At 33.0% G+C, this 24,619-nt stretch overlaps 1 protein-coding gene across 9 annotated transcripts in view; it reads left to right on the forward strand.

Annotated features, from left to right (window-relative positions):
- CASK (peripheral plasma membrane protein CASK) overlaps positions 1-24,619 on the forward strand; it is a 351,460-nt gene that overhangs the window by 24,123 nt on the left and 302,718 nt on the right. For all 9 annotated transcript variants that reach the window (XM_088034543.1, XM_088034544.1, XM_088034546.1 and 6 more), the window contains exons 2-5: positions 17,945-18,057; positions 18,106-18,211; positions 21,627-21,704; positions 21,966-22,144. In XM_088034543.1, coding sequence (XP_087890669.1) covers positions 17,945-18,057; positions 18,106-18,211; positions 21,627-21,704; positions 21,966-22,144 — 476 coding nt within the window. The remainder of the gene's footprint in view (positions 1-17,944; positions 18,058-18,105; positions 18,212-21,626; positions 21,705-21,965; positions 22,145-24,619) is intronic.

The following is a 24,619-nucleotide window of genomic DNA, read 5'->3' on the forward strand; positions in this document are numbered from 1 at the left end:
AAAGTTAAAATTTTCTGTCGTTAAAAAAAATTACACTTTGGCAATTTTGATTCTAAAGCAATAAGATTTGCAGGTCTTACTACCTTCGTTTTCTTTATTAACTATGCTAAAGTACAAAAGTTTAGAACAAAAAGTACAATTTTTAGAGAATTCTGTAACGTTTATAATTGGTGGATGTGTTACATACTCTATCGTTGTCCATAAAATTTTATATCTTGGGCAATTTTGTTTTCAAAAGAATAAAATTTGAAGCTCTTACTGCTTTGGTTTTAATTATTAATTGTGCTAAATTACAAAATGTCTGAACAAAATGTACGATTTTTAGAAAGATTTAATTTTAGAAAAATTCAAAAATGAGGGGGTTTTAGCGTTGTTCATCAACTGCTAATTTTGATTCTAAAATAGTAAAATTTAGAGGCTTTACTACTTTTGTCATACTTATTAACTGTAGCAGATTACAAAAGTTTAGAACTAAAAATACAATTTTTAGAAAAATCTAAATTTGTCTACTGTTGTTTATAAAATTTCATAATTTTGTTAATTTTGATTCTAAAACAATACAATTTGGAGCTCTTACTACCTTTGTTCTACTTTATAACTTTGCTAAATATTAAAAATTTAGAACAAAAAGTTTATTTTTTTAAAATCTTTATTTTCTAAAAAAGTTAAAATTTGCTGTCGTTGTTCAAAAAATTTGACACTTTGGCAATTTTGATTCTAAAGCAATAAGATTTGCAGGTCTTACTATCTTCGTTTTTCTTATTAACTATGCTAAAGTATAAAAGTTTAGAACAAAAAGTACAATTTTTAGTGAATTTTGTAACGTTTATAATTGGTGGATGTGTCACATACTCTATCATTGTCCATAAAATTTCATATCTTGGGCAATTTTGTTTTTAAAAGAATAAAATTTGAAGCTCTTACTGCTTTGGTTTTAATTATTAATTGTACTAAATTACAAAATGTCTGAACCAAATGTACGATTTTTAGAAAGATTTAATTTTAGAAAAATTCAAAAATGAGGGGGTTTTACCATTGTTCATAAAATTTTATTACAGCTAATTTTGATTCTAAAATAGAAAAATTTAGAGGCTTTACTACTACTGCCTTACTTACTAGTTGTGGCAAGTTATTTGAACTAAAAATACAATTTTTAGAAAAATCTAAATTTGTCTACCGTTGTTTATAAAATTTCATAATTTTGTTAATTTTGATTCTAAAACAATTCAATTTGGAGCTTTTACTACCTGTGTTTTACTTATTAACTGTGCCAAATATTAAAAATTTAGAACAAGAAGTGTATTTTTTTTAAATCTTATTTTCTTAAGATTTTTTGCTGATGTACAAAAAATTTCACACTGGCAATTTCTAAAGCAATAAGATTCTAAAGCAATAAGATTTGCAGCTCTTACTATCTTCGTTTTCTTCGTTAATTACACTAAAGTACAAAATTGTAGAACAAAAAGTACAATTTTTTGAAAGTTTTAATTTAGTTATAAATGGTGGATGCGCTATATCAAATTGTAAAATCTCGTAATTTTTTCGAGTTTGATTCTAAAGCAGTAAAATTTGGATGTTTTTCTACTTTTGTTTTTCTTATTATCTGTATAAAATTACAAGATTTTAGAAGAAAAAATACATTTTTTTTAGAAACGTATCATTGTTAAATTTTGTAACTTTGGAAATTTTAATTCTAAAGTCGTCAAATTTGGAGGTATTACTGCTTTATTTTTTATTATTAACTGGACTAATAAATTAGGTAGAAAAATTAAGAACAAAAAGTACAATTTTTAGAAAAATCCAAAATTTTCTACTGTTGGTCATTAAATTCACACAGTTACATAGATACACAGTTATAGAATTATACAGTCATACAGATATACAGTTATATACTTACACAGATACACAGATACGTGAATACGCAGTTACATAGTTATACAGATATACAGACATACAGCTACATAGTTACACAGATACACAGTACGCAGCTATACAGGGTCCAGGCAACACTTGTATTCACTTTTAAAATTGTCTCTAATTTGATACAGCTTCAGAATCTGATGCAAAATTTGTTTTATCACCGTTACTTTAGCGTTACTACGCTTAATAAGTGTAATTTTGAGCGATTTTTGAATTTTTGTGGAATACTCGCTATTTCACATTCTTTTGAACATAACTGTGATAAAAATATTTTAGTTTTTTTATAAAGTTTATGCAAAAGAGAAAAATGTTGAAAAAAATTGATTCGACGAACCGTCGGAAATTGTTAAAAATTACATATTGAGGGCGTCGCGACGCTAAAACTGGTAATAAAAATGTAACAAAGCGTTTGCAAATTTTCCAAATTTTATATTAAAAATTAAAGACGGTTTTGGGGGTGACTATAAGAGTTGCTGGACCCTGTATAGTGAAAATATGAAAATGGTGGATGCGCCGGGTGTGGGAGTTGAGAGCATTTCTAAGTTTAGTCTTTTATGTTTCCGACACTCTAATAAATACGAGAATTCAGAAACTTTATAAAAATATACAGGGTGTCTCAGAACTTCAGAACAATTCTGAACCGCAATTTTGAAACAAAAATTTTTTAGCTCAAAAAATAATTTAGCCAATTTCGAAGCAGAAGCGTAAAATGAAGGCAGAAACTTCTCAACGAAACTATTTATTTTACATCGTTGTAATTGAACCTGAATTACCAAAGGTAATAAAACACTCGCGAAATTTAAACACGCGGCTCACATTTCGCCCATCCTAATTTCTGACAGAATCAAGTTAAGAGACCTCTCCGAAAATGGCCTTTCACCTGAAACACTCGAATATCCGGAAGACACCGGGTATTGGGCGTATCAACTCCGGGCTTTCCGGAATAGAGAAAACAATACTCTCCACTATTGTCTCACTTGTCTTGGGAGAATTCGCGATCGAAGCCTCGCACAACGATCAAACACAATAATCTCCCTTTTCAGAAATCTGATGAAAAGTGATGTCGGTTAATGCATTTACACCTTCCACACGTCATTCTGATATTGAAATAGGAAATTACAATCAACGGACAATGCCGATTGACACTAATAAATAACAGGGTATGTTACACGGTCGTTGCTACGAGGAATCGTCGATAAATCATTTACCTGTATCTATAGATACAGGGTGGTTCGAAAATTAACCGTCCTGTATATTATTTTCTAATTAAAGATATAGAATCCAACAATACAATCATATAACTTCTGGCATAACCGAAGTTTGTTGAAAATGTGACTATCTTCATTCGATTCGTTTCAAACTCCCATTGTTTGTAAGCTCATCGTGGACCACCCTGTATGCGGTGCGTCAGGTGCCAAAAGACCATCAAACTCGTGTTCATTTTATCGGTGAATCAATCTGTCAGTGTCAACAAAATGGCTTTATATTGTTTCTTACGTATCGATTTGTGGCGATGGTGGTGCTACAAGTGTCTGAGCACGAAATTACCTTTAAAGCTATCGGGCTGTCGGGTCGATTTCAGACAAAAAGGGTTGAGCGGATAGTTGTGAGCGAGTTATGCTATGAGGTTTCGGCGAGAGTGCCGTACATATGCGGTCAAGTTTTTGTCGTGGATAAAATAGTGTACGCCACACGGGGGCACTTTACATTATTCGGTCTTCAGTTTTTTAGATTGATGTCGTCGCTAAACGAGTTCTCCTAATATCTGATAAAATATTCAAATTTGCGATCCTCTTAACTTTGATTGTCAATTCAATTTTAATTCGACTTTACTTCGTCCAATCCTCCGTTTATCTCGTTATTAGATGTCGAATTAAAGACTTTTCAGATTTATATTTGACTTTGGGCCTTGAAAACAACATCCTTTAAAGAAATTACGAGCGCACTGGAAATTATACAAACGAAGGAATTAGCATCTTCCTCCATCTCAAGGCTCCATTAAAAAGTTACGAGATTTCTTAAACGAAGTGAATTTTCCATAGAGAAAAAAACACAAGGAATGTTTCCGTTGGGCGTTATTGACTTGTTCTGAAAGCGTGTTTTAATACCACAATTATTAAAGGAGCATTAAGAGGGTTTAGCTGGCTGTAAAAGTTGTTGAAAGCGTCTATTAACACTTGGAAAACTTAGCAGTTTGTTTGTTGAAGGCGAAATAGTGTTTGCGAAAATTTCGGGGAAAGCTAACGATGATAATTAAGTTAAAAATTGAGTTGGGTGGGGGGAAACTAAGGAGAAAGACCCTTCGATAGAAGCACAATAGTATATTGTAAAACTAGTGCTGAAAGTTGGATATTTTACACGATGTGATAGTTGAACTACGAGCCGCAGGCGTGTGAAATATCCAATCGGCACGTGTTATACACTGTACTTTTCCGACGATCACGTCTGCTTGGTTGTCTCATACCATCAAATAGATTGATTTTTAGCACTTTTTGTCGAAAGATGAAAAGAACACGCTTCGAATAATTTCTCAAGAAAATGTGACAGCAGACTACGGTTCACCAAACGCTGCAGTGAGGTTATGGCTTTGACTTTTTAAATCGTTTACAGCCACCTTATCGCAAACCCCTATAAACATGATAACGCTCAAGTGGTTGGGTCTCATCTGCCTTGAAATGAACCGTAATAAATATTTTTACCCAGCTGGTCAGTCTTACAAAACGAAACAATGAAATTCCTCAAAGTAGCTAGCGTTTATCATTAGTTATTTGAAACTTTAGGTACAATTACAATTATTTTTAATCATATGAATACAGGAATTTTTTTTTAAAATGATTCTTTTTTATGATAATTCATTATCAACATTAATTTATATAAAGCGATGAATGATTATAAATTATCATTAATTTTTGAAACTATCTGATTTTAGACGTCTATTTATTGATTGCTATACTTAATAGAGCTGACCGATAACAATAATCAAGACACAACATTCAAAACACGTCTAGGAATTCTGGATTACCGGAAGTTTCAATGTTTTTTCGGCATATTTGATCTTTGACACTCATAAACTGCAAAGAAAGGGCTAATGAGGGGATGAGATTTTCTTGGACAGTGGATAAAAATGGATGATATAATCTGATTATCTAGGGTATATAAACTGACCAAGACGCCAAGTTTTTGGGATTTCCAGTTTCTTTTATTATGTCGGTTTAAAATTAAAGTAAAAGGGCAAATGTGGGGGTGAGAATTTACTTTAGTGCTTACACTTTTGAAAAGAATCAGTTTCTAGTAAAATTCAGCTTCGTCAACGTGTGTCTTTTCTTTTTTCTGTATTTTTTTTGGTTCCTGAGTTTCGAGTTCGAATTTCAAACAGTCTTTCTCTAGACTAACAATAGCAAATCCTTATTTTCATAAAGGTATGTTTTATATATGTATAATTAGAACTACATTTATTATAATTAAAGAATCATTATGTGGAGACATTGGAATCACAACGAATTTGATCTTCAAGAAAATGGCGACAATATGGAATTTATCGAAATCGATGAGGTGGTTCAACCACAGGATGAGAACTTTAATGGAGATTTTGAAGTAATTGGCGTTGAAGATGTTGAACCCGAAGTAGATATCGGGGCTACACCTCGTATGTCTCGTATGCATTTATCACCGGAAGCTAAAGAAATAGTTTTAAGTGTATACGAATATCTTAAAAATAAATGAAACAGAATAATTGCCTAATTGGCTATCTTGTTATAGTTTACGTGAGATAATAAGATTATTCCACAAGTTTACTGTGTAAATCAATCGAGTTATAAGATAATTATTATAATTTTATTTGTAAGTTTCATATAATTGCACTTCAAGTCGTATTTTGAGGAATTTCATTGTTTCGATTTGTAAGACTGCCCAGCTGAGTAAAAAATTTATTACGGTTCATTTCAAGGCAGATAAGACCCAACCACTTCAAGGTTATTATGTTTATGGGAGTTTGCGGTAAAGTGGCTGTAAACGATTTAAAAAGTCAAAGCCATAACCGCACTAGAGCGTTTGTTGAACTGTACTTCCATAGCTAGCGGCAGCTCAGCGCCATTGCCATTTTTTTTTACGTCGAAGCCGTGGTGCAAGTACTTTTCACACGCCCACGTGACTACTTTTTAGTTGAAGTGCGCTAGTCTAATTTTCAGTCATAGAAAGCCGTGCGAATTCAGACATTTCTCATTGTGGTCGTCGAAAAAAATGTTTTTTTCGAATTTGCCGTTTTAATAGGTCCATTAGAGTACTCAATTTGGAGTCGTTTATAGGTATCTTTAAAAGAACTCAAAGTAGGAAATTTTGTTTTTTAAGAATTGGCAGATCTAATTAGTCTGGCTGTCACCTGTTTCCTGTCAAGTTCTTGGTCAATTTGGTTTTTACCAAATTGTGTTTAATAAATTGCTGCGTGAATAAAAAAGGATGAATATATTTGAACTGTCCTTTGCGGCCAACAATAATTGTACCTAAATATAATAGATATGAATACTGGCTGTGAGGTTAGGTTACGTTATGTCAAAATTCAGTGACAGTGAAACTCAATAAATGTCAAAATTTAAATTAAATTTGAAAATCAAGTGGCAAGTCGTGGTTACAAAACCATTACCAATCGTGTAACACGAAAACTCTTAGAATTCTAAAATTTAATTTTATTATTAAAAAAGGGGTGCAAATTCGAAAAAATAGTATAAAGGACTTGTTTTATAATGGCATTGGTGCACTCGTCCCATACAAAACTCGCCTACGGCTCGTTTTGTACACCGGGACCTCGTGCACCAAATTGGCCATTATAAAACAAGTTCTTTAATATACTATTTATTACCTGCATTATAATCCTAAATTAAAACACGCAAAAGCGTGCAAAAACGGGTCTTAAAACACTAAAGCTTTAAAGTTGTCCATGTAGCAAGAAATAGTCAAATGTCTGGACTAATTTTTATTTACAATATTAAATAAACATGAAAATTACAATTACTATTGTTTGAAATTTCAAAGCCCGCCGCTTTAAGCTGGTTACTGTTGTTTGTGGCTTCTAATTCATAACTAGTGGAAGCTTTTTCATTTTTATTCTTCTGTTGGACGTCTATAGCTCTTGATGAAGTTGATTTAGCACTATTTTGTTTGAAGTGTATTCTTCAATATAGCCACTAGTCACACTCAAAGATTTTCATCTCACCTGACGTTTTAACTAATCGATGCTCATACCACTGTTTGCCATAATTGTCTGAAGTTCGTCGGAAAGCATGACCAGTGTATTTTTCAGTGTCGGATAGATTCAGACTTAATCGCAGTTCTGCATGTTCTGCTAGCTTTTTAATATCTTCACTCATTTTCTGAACGGATTTTTACAAACGTGAAAAAATGTGCTTAACAACGTAAAACAATTGTTAACCGTCTCTACGAAAACGATTCACAAACAACCTTTGATAATTTTATTGTGCAAATTAGCATTTTTTCAATGCTCCAAAAGAATTGTAAATGGATAGGTATAATAAAAAATAGCGTATAACACTCGTTTATAAGCGCCTTTAAAACACTTACGACTTTAAAACTCTTAAACTCGTCGTGCGTGTTTTAAGGTTCAAGTGAACCAAAGATGTTTTAGTATAACAGATTCGGGCGTACAACATACTTTTATAAAACTTCTCTTTCTTTCACATTGAAATTTTCATCGATGTTCAGTCTTTCCTTTTCTATAAGATCCAGCCAATAACGTTGGAGCTCGTCCGTCGTGACTTATTTCTGTTTGACGCCAGAAATGTGACAGGACTGGACAGGACAGCGTCTTTCCGTTGCGTTCATTTGTTCTGGGTTCATTTGCAAACCGATTAACATAATATTTGATTGGTTTGTGTTGTGTTGTGTTGGATTTGACTTTATTTAAAAACTGTGTTAGTGTGTGTAGTGTGTAACGCTAATGCGAGCGATTTTACGCTAAATTTTTTTTATTCTCTTATTTTAAAGGTTTCTCATCCTTTAAATTCAAATCACGCGCCAATTCTCTTGACCAATCAATTCTCAGATACTGTAGAAAAGGATAGACTTATTTAGTTGTCAGTTTTCAATGTGTTAGAAAGGGACAAAACCAATGGTGCTTTTCTGAGATTGTTCGATGATGTTGGCCCAGAGTTAAGACCTTACCCCGAATTTGTTATAATACTAAAACATCTTTGAAGTGAACCCACAAATGATGACATTCTCCTACGAGAGATGGCACAATTGTTGAATTTGATTTTTTATACAGGGTGATTTTTTTAAAACGGCAGGCGTTGTAGAATTTTTATTTATGAACCGATTTCAAAAATTTAAAAAACAAATTAAATGGTTTTTAATTTACTATAAACTGATGATTTTAAAAATTTTATTAAATTTTATGTCTTAGTATTTTTTGGGCGATACTCAACTTTCTTATTTTAAATTGGAACCCATATTTTTTTTTTCATAATTTGGAAGATATTAATTTTCTTGATTCAGAAATGTGCAATATGTTCTACTTCTACCAAAAATATTTTTAAAAAAATTATCGAAATTGAAAAAAAAATAAGCAATAAAAGTTAATACAATCTATTGCATGGTGTCAAATAAAAGAATGCCGTTATTGTAATGTCAAAAAGCAGCAAATAACAGAAAGGATCGGCATTTTTTTTTTGAAATTATTAATAACAAAAGACAATAATAATTACAAAGTAGAAAAAACAACTACCTAATTTAATTAAAATACTGTTGAACCGCCATCTTGTTTTTTTCATTGCACAATTGACACCTACGAGAACTGCATTGTGCATTGTAAGGTGTAGCCCCATCTTGTTGAAAGAAAACTTGTTCTTTCTGTTATTTGCTGCTTTTTGACATTACAATAACGATATTGTGTTATTTGACACCACGCACCTTGATTTTATTAACTTTTATTGCCTAAATTTTTTCACTTTTGATTTTTTTTTTAAATTTTTTTTGTAAAAGTAGAAAATATTACACATTTCTGAATCAAGAAAATTAATATCTTCTAAATTATGAAAAAAAAAATATGGGTGTCAATTTAAAATAAGAAAGTTGAGTATCCCCCAAATGATACTAAGACATTTAGAAAAATTTTAAAATCATTAGTTTATAGTAAATTAAAAACCATTTAATTTGTTTTTTAAATTTTTGAAATCGGTTCATAAATAAAAATTCTACAACGCCAACCGTTTTAAAAAAATCACCCTGTAGTATCATTTGTTTTACTACGATGCTCTCTCTAGTGGAGTACTACTACTGATCAAAAGGATGCGCTGTTTTGTGGAGTGAGTTACGGTAGAGTTATTTGAAGTAGGGTCTCTACGAAATGGTCACATGAAAGAATAGAAATATAATTGAAGGGTTGGGGTGTAAAAAATAATTTTCGGATTTGTTATTTTATCCATATTTTACGCGTTAGAATATGCGATAAGTTATAGTACAACTCCAAAAGCAGCTCTTTTAAATATTAGTTTTTTACAGTTGAATAGGTGCATCAATTTTTTTTGTGGGCTGAATCTTTGTTGCATAACACCATTCAATTATTGTTATAATATTAACTTTTCATTTTTTTGAAATATTTTTCGGCTCTTTGTAACTTAACATCTTTTACGTCCAAACCCTTCATAACATAAAGGTTAACACCACACTATGATACTAAACATATTAATTTTTGTACTTCTTTCATAAAAATAGGCTACCGGACACCAGAAAAATCCATGCATTTTATTATGTTTATGAGTTACGTATACGCATGAATCAATTACCAAACAGATTTTTTGTTCTCCAAAGGTCGGAATTATTAGCTAAATATTCGTTTGAAATCCAGCATCGCGCTGTTAGTTTAAATAAGTCTTCAGTGACTACGTCATAACTCCTTTCTATGCATATGAATTAAGAAAACGCATACGTCAATGGAATGTTGCATTCGTGAGAGTGAGATAGAGTAATGGTTATAATTCTTAACTGGTTTCCGATTTATAGCACACTTGCGTCAACCAATCAGAAGTTTTGTTTTCATAAGTCAGCTCAGGAATTATCTGCACCGAACGTCATCTGTCCATTTTCGCTTTTCGATTATTGCAGCACTAAAGTAAGAAAGATACAAAAACTACAGCAATTCACGTTCTGCACACACATTTTATGCATTTATAACCTCAATTCAAACTCAACTTCATCGTTTTCACCAATGACCTCGGCATTACTTACAGCCAATAGGCGTCGACTAAGAAGTTGTTACGTCACCAAGGCGCGTGTTTGAAACTATCCATTTTTTAAATATTTTTTTTGGTATAAATAAAGTGCGAAAAAAAATGGACACTGATTTTTAATGTTTTCAGACTGGACAGAGTTATTTTTTGAAATAAAAAAAAAACAGTCCGGTAGCCTATTATAAATGTTTACATTCATACATAGAGAATCAATGCTTTGTAAGCATGCAAGATTAATTCGTTTAAATTTAATTGACAAAAAGTGCGTATTGCTGCAGATGTCCAAGCATCAACAATTACTCGTATTTGGAAACACAAATTCTTAGACGACATTTTTCTAACATTTAAAAAAAAATGAAGTTTTTCACTATTGACGACAACGAAATGTGTACGGCAAATTGTCTATTTATGACAATTAATGACAGTAGTTAGTTAAAATCGGCTAAACATTGAACCGAAGTCGAAAAAACAAAAGCCATTGCAAAATTTGAAGATAACCAGTCATCAAGAGCAGTGGCTGCTGTTTAGTAAGGGTTGTATAGCTACTATAAAATGTTTAGAGAAAAATAAAAAAAAGTCACTGCTCAAACCCTCATTTACATTATGGAAATTAAGAGAAGAATAAAAAAAATGTAAGAAAAAAAATACAAATTAAAACTAACTTTCTTTTATGTAGGATAAATCGGAACATAATACATGGTCCGGCAACACTTATGAACACCCCCAAAATTGTCTTTAATTTCAAAGATAAAAATGTGCAAATTTACATAAAATCTGACGTAAAAAATTGTTTTTATCACCGTTGGTTTGGCGTCGCGACGTGTAATAATGTTTAGCGATTTTTGAGTTGAGTTGAATAATTCAAATTCTTTTCAGCATAACTGCGATAAAAATATATCAATCTAATAGAAATAGTGTGTAAAATTTGAAAAAAAAAATCAACTTAGTTTTGAAAATTGCAAACTACATTTATTGTACATTTATTGTAAGAAGGTCAATTTCAATTAACGCGGGCGTGTTTAATTTTTATGGACCCTAAAAATTGTTAGTTAACATCAAAAAGACCACAATTTAATTTTACGATTTAAAGTGAACTAAAGAGTAGATGAAATTTGTGATACAAGATGTTGACATTTGGTATAAAAGTAGTTTCCAATTTGACTATAAATTTGAAAACTAACTTAATAAAACATTAACAAATAATATTAACATTAACAACACTAACAAATAAAAACATTTTCGTTTCTCATCAAACTTTGACAACAATTTTCATAAATTACAACTGAGATATTAAAAAAAAATCAAAGATTGGTTCCACAAACTCTCACAAATCGCTAAAAATTACATTTTAAAGCGAGTGTCGCAGCCGTCAATACTATTAGCTAGATTTTTCTGCATCTTGCACAATATTATGAAAGGAAGAAATACAAACAGTAGCAACTTTAAATAAGTTTTTGTCTCTGTCAACACATGCATCTTTGGGCTAAAAATAAACCTCCAGTCGAACATATTATTTTTTCTGCATTTCGTAAGAACAAGCCTTACAGAGTATTTTAATGGGCAATTGTATGAATCATACAGCGTGTTTGATGCAGTTTTTTGCCCGTAAGAAAGGAATCTATCAACAAGGCGACGAAAGCGCATTCTATTATAAGATATAAAAAATAATTTGAATTATTTCCAGGCCGTTTGGGGACACCACTTCCTATAGCATAGTTTTTGATCGAAATGTGTCATAGTATCCCAGCTTTAATTTTTTTTTTCCGACTACTCTGTGCTACAAAGTGTATTTGATTGATTCTAATTTATGGTACGTAAATATATGAGAGAAATATTTAAATAACTTGTATATTGAAAAAAAAAGCAGTTATAGTAGATATTAACAAAAGTTATCAAAAAATACACATATTTTAAAAACTGTAAATTCAAAAATTATAAAAAAATTCCCACAAGGCAAGTCATGTCAAAATTTGAAGTAAATCTAACCACCAGTTTAAAAGAAAGCAGCTAAAAAGTACCTAAAAACTAAGGTTTTTGAAATTATCTTGAAAACAGCAGGACAGATTTTTTTTTAATTTGATGTGATGATTTAGAATAAAATTTTACATTTTCAGTTTTTTTTTTCAAAATTGTTGAATTTACCGTTTTTGAGATAGGGGGTATACTTGAACCTTAAAGGCTTGCTTATAAACTTGTATTATAATATACTATTTTTGAAAAACTTTTGCTCTGTGGCAGTTTGTTATACTGGAAGAAGTTTATTGTTTTAAATAGAACATATCAAATATTTTTTGATTTTTGGATTCTTTGCAGAATTTAATATATTTTTTCAAAAATGTAATCACATGAAAATCTTGTTTGTATGATCATTTTTCAAAATGTCAAAAATTTAGATTTATTTGATATTGTCGAGTTGTAAAAATTTTTTTTTGCAACACCCCACAGTGGTCTCGATGGCATATCTAGCTGGTCAAAAACCAAAAATCAAATTTGTTTATTTGAATTTCTGAATAATGTATATTGCTCTAAAATCTTCAAACTGTCGATTACTGTGCGTATATCCGGTTTGTTTTTATCTGAATTGCATCTACAGCTAGCAAAACCACTTCACTCTCTTGTACTATTGGCGGCACCGAAATGTGAACGACTTTTTCGTTCTCATGGATTTTTCTCTGAATTTTCATAATGTAAATCAGACTTTGGCCAGTGGCGTTCTTTTTTATTTTTCTCTAAACCATTTATTTTACTTCTACAACTCTAACTAATCAGCAGCCACTTAGCGACCGATTATCATCAAATTTTGTAATAGCTCTTTAACTAACTATTGTCATCAATTGTCATAAATGACAATTAGAAGTACGCCTATGATTTAAAGTAAAAATTACGCTAGACAATTTTGCCGTACACATTTCGTTGTCGTCAATAGCATTGCTATTTCAGCCAAATTATCAGGATATGCAAGCTCATTTTTTTCAAACTGTTTTTGAATTTTGCAAATTTTTGACATTGATTATTCAACTAAGAAAACTTCTTTTTTCCAGGGATATGCTTTAAAAAATAACATTATTGCTTTCTGAAGTTTTTTTTTAAGTATAAAATAAATCTTGACTTTAACTAGAGTTAAAAATTTGTTTTAAATTATTTCAGTCTGGAACTACATAGTTCTGCTTAATTAAAGCACCATTAAAGATTACGCATTCGAAAAATCTCAAGCATATACGGGCGGTTGCAATTAAAAAGAGTACAAGTCCATATCTTCGTCAGTTTTTTTTTCAAAACTTTCAATGAAAATTAAATCAACGTGAATGATGAAAATACAGTTAAAGAGGTATTGAACAGCATTAAAATAAAAAAATTAAGTAATGAGTAATGATTTTTGTTCAGCTAGATTGGCGATCGGGACACTGTGGCACCTTGTATAATTAATTCAATGTTTGAATTGTCTGTTATAATTTTCAAAGAAATTTATTTGATCAATTCTTGGTGTTGGCAAAAATTATCAAAAATACGATTTTTTCGTAAACACCAAATTTCATCAGTGCAATGATAACATGGGATTCTGGAGAAATGAACATTAGAGATTTTGACGAATTTGTAACATAAGTATGTATCTATTTTGATAATAATTGTTGCTATTTGATTAGCGGAAAAACCTGCGACATTACTTACTTTAAGATGATAATATTTGATCTCAATTTTATAATTGTGCAAAAAATGGTATACAAATCGAGGCGTCCGCTTTGCTGGGAGGTTTTTAGTCATAAAAACTCAGTACGCCTCGTTGGCAGGATTGAATTTTGATAAACGCTGGGCGCGTCTCGTTGGGAGGTTTTCATAATGATAACCGGTTGGCACACCTCGCTGAAAAGTTTATACAGGGCTGTCCCAAAAGGTGCGCACTAACTTGTCATAAAATGTTTCCTTGAATTCTTCACACAAAAATTTTGCTTTAAAAATTGTGTTCATTAATGTAGTTTTCGAGCTACACATCAATAAGTCTGACCAATAAGAGACCTTCTTAAATTAGTGTGGCAAGGTATTTTTGCGTTGCTATGTAATGTTTAAAAATCATTTTACCTAAACATTTGAGTGGGCCACTTTTATCGTAAAATGTTTTGACATTTGATAAGTGTTATTTAAATTGTCAAAATGTTGTATTCTGTGGGTGAATATTGACATGTACGCAGTGTTGGGCGGTTGTAATGGAAATTTTACCGCTGCAAGTAGAGAATATGCAGAACTTTACCCTCTTTGTCGATTACCAGACAAAAATGTCTTTCAAAGACTAGATCGTTGTCTAAGGGAAACAGGACAAATACGTTCACGATATGAAATTGGTCGTCCTAGAAGTACAAGAACGCCCGAACTAGAAGAAGCTATTTTGGAGCATGTTGAGAATTTTCCTGGCCAAAGTATTCGTGGTATATCAAGAGTATTTGGAGTGAACAGTAGTTTGGTTGGGAGAATACTGCAAACTGAACGGTACCATCCTTATCACTACACAAGGGTCCATGCGTTAGAAGAAGGGGACCTCTTGTACAATATTGTCAGTGGCTTCTGCAGCACAATGATAACTTTATTAATCAAATTCTTTGGTCTGATGAAGCAACATTTACACGGGAAGGAATTTTTAATATGCATAACAATCATTATTGGGCAATCGAAAATCCCCACGTTTTTAGAAGTAGCAGGCATCAGCGTAAATTTGGAATCAATTTGTGGGCAGGCATAATTGGCAATAGACTAATTGGACCTTTTGTTATACCAAATCGTATGAACCATCAACATTTATTACATTTTTTTAATAATGAACTAGAAGATCACTTGGATGAATTACCACTAGCTTTACGAATAAACATGTGGTTTCAACTGGATGGCGCACCTATTCATTTTGCTGATCTAGTTCGAAGGTGGTTGGATGAAAATTTTGGCAATCGTTGGATTGGTCGAGGTGGACATGTTCATTGGCCGGCTCGATCGCCTGATTTAACTCCGTTGGATTTTTTCTTTGGGGACATTTTAAAAATCAAGGGTATTTTACTGCACCAGACAATGTGCCAGAACTACTCAACAGAGTGAGAATTGCTACTGATTCTGTTACACCAGAAATGTTAGAGCGTGTTCAAGAGAACATAAGAAGACGTGCAAACGCTTGCATTAATGGAAACGGTCATAACTTTGAACACCTTTTATAATAATTAATTATTATTACTTTGTGATGTTCGTGTTGATAGGTTTTTTGTTTAAATATTATTTATCGTACAATCTTTATGTTTGTCTTTAGTTGTTCAATGTGTTTCAAATAAGCATCTACCTACTTTATTTTTTTCTTGTTTGCATAAAATTGATTTTGTGGAGTTTAAAACTAAACGAAAGCTTTTTCAAAATTCTTCCGACTTTTTGATAACAATAATAATTTAGGAGAAATCGTCGAATAATTGTGACAGTAATGACAGTTCATTTCTACAGTGGACCAGACAAATTACATGAGAAGTTAGTTAACACGTTGGAAAGCAACTAAAATATTAAGTTAAGTTACCTTTTACTTCTTTTATGAATGGCAGCATTGGTCAAGTTTGGAGCCCTACTATTTGGAAACTATTAATCGAAACAAAATTATATTTTCAATTTTAAAGGATGGCAATAATTCAGCTGTCGTATCTTGAGAATTTAGTGCGCACCTTTTGGGACACCTGTATCAACGAACTATCAAAATGTTGCAGATTGAATCAGACTTTCATCCAAAATTCTATTGGCCTAAAAGGCAGGCGAAGTTAAACCAAAGTTATAAAATTGTGACTATAGTAATAATCTAATTTGTAAAGAGCGGGCGAAGCGAGCACTCATCCCTGCATGAAATTCCGCATTTTTCAGATCTGGTTCGATGGACCAAACGTTGTCAAGTGCGAGCGAAGCGAGCACTGAATTTTACATCAAATTTCGCGTTTTTCTAGATTCCACTTTCGGGATAACATGATGCCACTTTCGGGATAACTGTATTGTTCAACTTCATTTTGAAAATCTCAGGAAAAAAAGACATTCACAAGTGCGAGCGAAGCGAGCATCAATTTCGCATCAAATTTCGCATTTTTCAAATCCGGCTCGATAGATCTAATTGTTAATTTTCGAACATGTTTCATTCTAAAAATTGCAAAAAAAATACTCACCGTTTTGGTCAATTGCGAGCGAAGTGAGCACTGTATTTCACATCAAATTTCGCTTTTTCAAGATCCGACTCGAAAAAAACTTGTCATCAAGTGCGAGCGAAGCGAGCACTGATTTATACATCAAATTTCGCATTTTTAGATCCGGCTTAATGGGCCAAATTACTTCAACTGTTACTTTTCAGATACATGCATAGTTCGATTACATCAAATTCTGCACTTTTCAGATCCGGCTCAATGGACCGAAATTGTTTATCAGCTACTCTTGGAATACCTGCATTGTTTGATTACATTTTGAAAACCACAAAAAAAAATAGCTTGGTCAAGTGCGAGCGAAGCGAGCACTGATTTATACATTAAATGCCGCATTTTCAGATCCGGCTTGATTGACCAAATCAGTACAACTGTGTAGTTTTAGAACACGTTGGATAGCAACTAAAATATTAAGTTAAGTTATCTTTTACTTCTTTTATGAATGGCAGCATTTCATTGGTCAAGTTTGGAGCCCTACTATTTGGAAACTATTAATCGAAACAAAATTATATTTTCAGTTTTAAGGATGGCGATAATTCAGCTGTCGTATCTTGAGAATTTAGTGCGCATCTTTTGGGACACCCTGTATTACTAGCAACGCTCGGCATGCTTCGCTGGGAGGTTCTTAATGTCATAAAGGCTCGGTATACTTCACTAGAAAGTTTATATTACTTCTAACAACGCTCGGCTCGTCTTGCTGAGAGGTTCTTAATACGATAAACGCTCGGCACGCCTCACTCGGAGGTTCTTAATGTCATAAAGGATAGGCACGCCTTGTTGGCAAGTTTAACATACCTCCAGCGGGCCTCGCTGGAATGTTTGTTGTATGTAGGAGCGCTCGGCACGCCTCAATGGGAGATTCTCAATGTCATAAAGGACGGGTACGCCTCGTTGCGAAATTTAACATACCATAAATGCTCGGCACGTCTCGATGGAATGTTTTTTGTAAGTAGGAGGGCTCGCCACGCCTCGCTGGGAGGTTCTTAAGGCGATAAACGCTCGGCACGCCTCGCTGTTAGGTTCTTAAAGCGATAAACGCTCGGCACGCCTCGCTGGGAGGTTCTTAAGGCGATAAACGCTCGGCACGCCTCGATGGAATTTTTTCTGTAAGTAGAAGCGCTCGGCACGTCTGGCTGGGAGGTTCTAAAACTGAAAAACGCTCGACACTCTTAATCATAATGTCATAAAAGCTCGCCATGTCTCGCTAGAAAGTTTATCTTACTTAACAACGCTCGGCACGCCTCGCTGAGAGGTTCCTATATGTATATGTCATAAAGCCTTGGCACGCCTCGCTTGTAAGTTTAAGATATTACTTTTAACAACGCTCGGTACGCCTCGCCGGCAATAAATTTGTATCTAAAATGTTATCATTATCATAAAATTTAGAATTCATAGCATCTTCCGTCCATTACACGCGCTCTATTAGTTTTTCTGACTCTGCGAACTACTTGACTGGCGTTTAATTTTCCCCCGTTTGTAATTATGAAAGTTTACTTGCAAATGTAATCAAGGTAGCGCTTTCTGCGCTTGCTACATAATTACAGGATTCAACTTCCTTTTCTCTTAGGGTGTTTATTTTCGTTTCAGGGGACCATTTAGTATAGTAAGACGCTGCATTCACCGCCAAACTGGCCAACAGTTCGCCGCCAAAATCGTAGACGTTGCTAAATTCACTTCTAGTCCAGGCCTCAGTACGGATGGTAAGTTTAAACAAATTTTTCCGACAAAATCTCAGGTTTTTTTTTCAGATCTAAAACGTGAAGCTACAATATGTCACATGCTCAAACATCCACACATAGTCGAACTCCTGGAGACGTATTCGTCGGAAGGGATGTTGTATATGGTATTCGAATTGTAAGTACAAATCGTCAATGGCCCAATCGAAAACTCGATTCTTCGGTTGTCTGAAATCATGTTTGACGATGCGGAAACTGCGAATTTGTGCTCACGCGAGCAATGCAAATTCAAGAAACTCTGTTAAAGTCTAGACTGAATTAAATTTAACTCGTTTCGTCCGTGTTGCACAAATCAATCAGTTTCACCGATAACCATAAATTTCAGGACTCGACCGCTAGTGTCGGATTGACCCACCTCGTAAGATATTGCGGTCATGAATCGGATCGTTCTAATTTTTCTTCGGTGTTATTAAGGTCCGGAACCATCGATTTTTCTCTCTCCGATCGTTAAAGAGCCTAGATGGACATGTGACACGAATACGATTGCCTTTTTTCGGTGCTAGTTGAATACGTAATCGAAAAACTTTAGGCACATCTGACGTGTTCTTTTGCGGAATTTATGGCGTCACGACGCTGTTGCTTGGACCAGCGGCAGCGTTAGCTCAGCTGGTGGAGATTAACTCGATGGCCGTGGCGACATCGATTTCTTGCGGGGAAAAGTGAAATGTGGAGAGTTGTTTTTAATTCGCATTGTGGGAGTCACGTTTTTTCAAGTCGCAAGAAGTCGTGAGTTTAGATAAATGCAAATTCGGTAAAATGATCAATTTCCTGGGTTCTGGAATGGAATAAATAAGAGGATATTATGGGTCTGATAGGATTATTGTTTATTTGATCTTGTAATATTTCCAAGAGAGAATATGAGGATATGAGGAATTTTGACTGCCAAGAAATGGCGGCTATTTTTTTACTCTTTCAATTTAATTTTAGATTTTCTTCTTTACACTTTTTGGATTCTTTAGGATGACTTAACTTACCACTAAAGTGGTTTTAAATTTTGCGGTAGTTTTTGAAATTGCCTTCGATTTTTGGAAAGTTTCAATTTAATTCGTCAGATTTTTTAATTTTTTCTATTTTTTATGATTGCTTTTTTTTTTGTTTTTTTTTGGTCTTTGGTTCTCCAGTTTCCTGAGATTTTTTGGGGGTTTCCGGGATCAGCCAACATTTTATAGGATTTTTGTTCTAAATTATTTTGGGTGCTTTCTATGTCTTTTATTAGTTTAATTTTAACTTTTTTATTTAAAAATTAGATATTTTTGAATTTTTTAGATTTTCTAGATCTTCTGGATTTTGAATTACTGCGAATTTGTAGTTTTTAGGATACATCTTTTTTTGAAAGACGTCTTGGTACTTTTTAGGATTGTCTAGAGTTTTCTGCAATTTTTGAATTAGTTGGACTCTCTGAATTTTTCTGATTCTTTGTTTTTTTATTTTCTAAGATTTTTTTAATTCTTTTTTCTTCTTTATGTTTTCCTTTGAGTTTTTTTTTCAAGTTTATTATGCTTTGTTTTCATTTTTATATTTTTAGATCTTTTCGTTGCCTCAGATTCTTAAATTTCTTTAGATTCGCTTGATTATTTATATTTTGAACTTCTTTGAACTTTTATAAGAAGATTGTCTGGATTTTAGGGAGTTTTCCGGTAAGTTTCAACGATTATTTTAATTTTTTGGGCTTTTTGAATGCATTGTTTATTTTCTATATTTCTGTTTAGAATGATCTAGGACTATTAAACATTTTCCAGAATTTTTACGATTTTCGGTGTTACGATCCTTGATGCTTTTTTGGATACAAATATTCAATTTTCGAGAATTCTAGATGAAACGACAAGCTCCTCTTGAAGCTTTTACAATTTTCAACGATTTTTCGCTGACATTTCTCAGAATTTGGAGAAACTTTCCAGGAGACCTTCATTGAATTTTTTGTTTTAAATTTTAGTTTTTTTGACGACTTTTTTGTATTGTTTTGCAGTTCTTGAAATTTTCCTTCCTACATGTTTTAAGGATTTTTTCAATTTGTTGGACTGTTCGAGTTTTTCTAATTTTTTGGATCCTTCTGATTTCCTAAGATTTAAATTTTTTTTTTCTGTTTTTCTAAGAGTTTTAAGGAATATTTCTCGATCTTTCTTTGTTTGTCCACATTTTGCATTCTTTAGATATTTTAGATTCTTGCTATTGTTTATGTTTCAGAATTTTTAAAGAACTTTTTGAATTCTCTTATTTTTTTTGTTTTTTAACAAACAACTGACCTCTGTTGACGATTTTAGAATTGTCTGGGATTCTTTGGAGTTTGCTGACATTTTCTAGAATTCCCTAAGACTTCCAGGAATCTCAAAAATTTTCCTCAATTTTCTTAAATTTTCAAATATTCTTTCAATGTATTTTTGATTTTGAATTTAATATTTTTTGTATTTTTTGCAGTTCTTTAATTTGTCAGTTCTCTCTAACATCCTTCGGTATTCTCTTTGTTTTTCTGGATAATCTATACTTTGAATCTTTGGGAATTTCTAGAATTTTTTACGAATTTTGTTTTTGCTTTTCTATTTTTTTTATTGAAATCTTAGAGATTTTTGAGATTTTTTAGTTTTTCTAGGTTTTAGAGTTTTCGGGACATTTTGAAATTTTGAAAGTCTTGTTATTATTCTCTAGAGTTTTTCAGAGTTTCCTGCTAGGGATTGTTCATATTTTTTAGGATTTTTTGAGATCCTTTTGGATTTCGTTGGAATTTTTTTTGTTTTTAGGATTTTACAAAATTATTTACAAATCCTTCAATGAATCTTTTAAATTTTAGATTTCTTTAGGACTTTTTTGGATTTGTTTGCAATTTTCTAAATTTTTCTGGAATTTTTACAGGATTTCCTGAAACTATCCCGGATCCTCTAGGTCTTTCTAAAGTGTACTGCAATTTTCAAGGATGTTTTTTAATTTGTTAGATTTTAATTTTTTTGTTTTTTTGGATATTTCCGATTTCTTAAGATTAGACTTTTTTTATTATACTTACTTCTTTTTATTTTATGTATATTTTTTTGTACTTTTAAACTTCGTTTATATCTTTATTTCCGTTTTTTGATTTGGTTGAATTTTGAAACAGTTCTCTGATCTAAATTTCCAGAACTTCTAAGAATTTCTTTGGATTATTTAAATTTCTGCATTTACTCGAGTTTTTGTTTTTATTTTTATTATTAGCTTTGAATTTTCTAGGATTTTTTAAGAGCTCTTGAAGTTCTCTTCTCTGAAACCTTTCAGAACTTTAGGATTCATAAAATTGAATTTTTAATTCATTATTTTTTTTTCCAACAGCACTTTTTCCTTTTATCAAAGAAACATTACCTCCGCTTTGTCCTTATTATTTTCCAAAGACTTAATTTCTCTAAAAGCATCATCAAAACATGTTTTCACTCATTATAACTTCCAAAACATCCCCCATTTTTCACCTCTTTTCCTCCAATCCACGTTACACAAAAATTACATTACTTTTGTTTACAATTTAGTCCAAGTCTCGGTCACATCTTCTAATGTAATTTATCACTTTGTTTCAGTATGGACGGTTCCGACCTCTGTTACGAAGTAGTACGTAGAGCATCCTCGGGATTCGTTTACAGCGAGGCAGTAGCTAGGCAAGTAGAATTTATTATCCAACATTCGGCGGCACACATGAAATTCCCATTTTTACGATGACAGGCTGAGGGAATAAGGTGCGGACTTTCCGCCACTTTCCTCAGCTTGAGACGAAATTACTAATTTGCTAATGCATATCTGAGTTTAATTAAGCTAATTGTTGCCAGTTCGACTTCGAGTAATTAGATTATTTATGTACAGTTGTTTCGTCGAAACCACACAGCACAAGCTCCTTATTTTATTTTTTTTGTCGTTTCCAGTCATTACATGCGTCAGATTCTCGAGGCCTTGAGGTACTGCCATGAAAACGACATTGTCCACAGGGACATCCGACCCGACTCTATACTTCTGGCGACCAAAGAAAACTCAGCCCCCGTAAAACTCGGGGGTTTCGGTGTCGCCGTCCAATTACCGGATCGGCATCCGAATAATCCAGGAGGTAAGTTGCTGTTTTACTGTGCCGTTTTGTGTCTCGAACACCCACCTCCTTCATGTGTGTCAGTATGTGTGCGTGTCTACTTGACATAACACGACGATGTAAAAGAAACTGGAATTTACGGGGCCATAAATTGTTTTCCGGCGAATTTCCACTTGCAAAAAGTTAAAAGTCAGCTTCGGTAATCGAAAGAAACTGCAATGGCGCGCAGGAAGGGCGAATTTAAACGGGAAACATATTTCGTTTGGGTTTAATGCGATTTTCAGGCGAGGACAGCGAGCTATGTTCTCATTAGTCGCTTGTTCTTTTAGGTCGATCAAAGTGGGCGAGGATTTTTCGATAAGTAATTATTACTGCATTTTTGCTTTGCATTTTTTTCTGACTTGGGTAAAACTTTTTCAATTAAATTAGTCTTAAATTTTAGATTATTTGACTTTGCGATACTATTTAAAAATCGTTTTGTTTACTCAGTCTCTCTAAACATTCAACGGTTTGTTTGATTTTTCGCGAAGGCAAGAACATTTTTCAGCAAATGGAAACGTTAAATTTCGACGTCTCTGTTTTTTATGTAAATTTTTATAGACTTCTTCGCAAAGTTTCGAGATCTCAAAGAGTTGTTTCATTAATCTTGTATAACGGAGTTATACATATTTCTGCATTTATTGCTTGTGAAAGAAATTACCCTGGTTACAGAGCACTAAGTCCAAAATGAAAGATTTTTCGGTTTTGTGGTAATTTCGGTATCTACAGCATGTTTAAAAAAGATTTGCATCTAGTCGTCTACACTTTTCTGTACAAATAAAAAAAGCCGCTTTACGGTGATAATGATTGAACGTTGGTTACATAACCTCAAAATACTTTTTAAAAATTATTAAATAGATACTAATCTAGGACAAGTGGATCGATAAAACTGACTCAACTTCTACTTAGTTTGGCTGTTTGTTGTTTAAGTTCATTTTCTATTGGTTATTTTGACATTTGATAAGTGATACTATTGACACAAGTCCAAAGTGACAGAATTAGTTCAAACACAGTAGAAGGCGACCGGCACAAAAGAAATTATTTTCTAAAGATGAAGAATCATTTTGGAACACGGTTTATTTGCCATTCGATTTTGGTACCAAAAGACCAATTGTAAAAGTCAGCAATTCTTTGCTTATCGGTAGAAAATATATCTCGCCACCGCTCGCAAAAGACAGTTTGTGACAATTTTGGTAACAAACGGCCACTTGCAAAACACTATTTGGTCACAAAAACCACTAATTGTAAAAGACTGCTCTTGGTAGCAAAAGACTAATAGAAAAGACACCCTCTCTCGCTTTGGTTGCAAAATTTAATTGCAAAAGACTTCGAGGCGTTCTTGGTAGCAAAAAATCACTCTCTGGTGACAAAAACTAATTGTAAAATACAGTTTCTAGGGCTTTTCAAAGCATATAAAACTAATAGAAAAGACTATTTTTGATGCTCTTGATTGCAAAATATTAGTTGTAAACAGCTCGTTACAGTTTCGGCGCTTGTGGCTGTAATAAATCACTTGCAAAAGACACTCTCTGGCGCTTTGGTGACTAAATATATTTGTAAAAGACATTTTCAGGCGTTCTGGGTAGCAAAAGACTACTACTTTGAAAAGATTTTCTTTGGTTCTCTTGTTGGCTGAAACAAAATCGTAAAAGACGAAAGACTCATACTGTTTGGTGCTCTTGGTGGCAATAAACCACTTGCAAAAGACACTTTGTGGCGTTTTGGTGGCAAAATTTAATTGTAAAAAACATTTTTAGGCGTTCTTGGTAGCAAAAGATCACTTGTGAAAAGACGATGTCTGGCTCTTTCTAAAAAAGCAGTTATTAAAGACAAAGGACTAAATGTAAACGGAAATGTCACTAGTGCTCTTGGTAGTAAAAGATCATTTGTAGAAGACACACTGTTTGGCGTTCTTGATTGCAAAAGAGCAGCTGTAAATAAGACAGTTTTTAGCGGTTTTGGTGACAAGAAGCCTACAAGCAAAAGACAGTTTTCGGCGCTTTCAATGGCAGTAAATCACTTGCAAAAGACTTTTTTTGGCGCTTTGGTGGCAAAGTCCAATTGTAGCAAAAGATTACTCGTAAAAGACACTTCATCTGGATGTCTTATTGGCAAAAAACAATTGTGAAAAACAGAAGACTAAATGAAAAAGATGGTGCTCTTAGTAGAAAAAGACCAATTGTAGCAGACATACTTTTTGGCTTCTTTGATTGCGAAAGGGGAGTTATAAATTCAGCTCGCTGCCGCTCGCAAAAGACAGTTCTTAGCCTTTTTCGTAGCGAAAGACCACTTGTGAAAGACACTTTTTGTCGCTAAAAACCAATTGTAAAAGACAGTCCTATGCGTTCTTGGTACCAAAACATCAATTGCAAATACGTTTTTGGTAGCAATTGTCTCCCAAGCAAAAGACCACTTGCAAAAGACACAGTTTGGTGGCAAAAACCAACTGTAAAAGAC

Source organism: Gnatocerus cornutus, chromosome 4, assembly GCF_029298725.1.
Source record: "Gnatocerus cornutus isolate USDA-ARS CGAHR chromosome 4, icGnaCorn1.1, whole genome shotgun sequence".
Lineage (NCBI taxonomy): Eukaryota > Metazoa > Arthropoda > Insecta > Coleoptera > Tenebrionidae > Gnatocerus > Gnatocerus cornutus.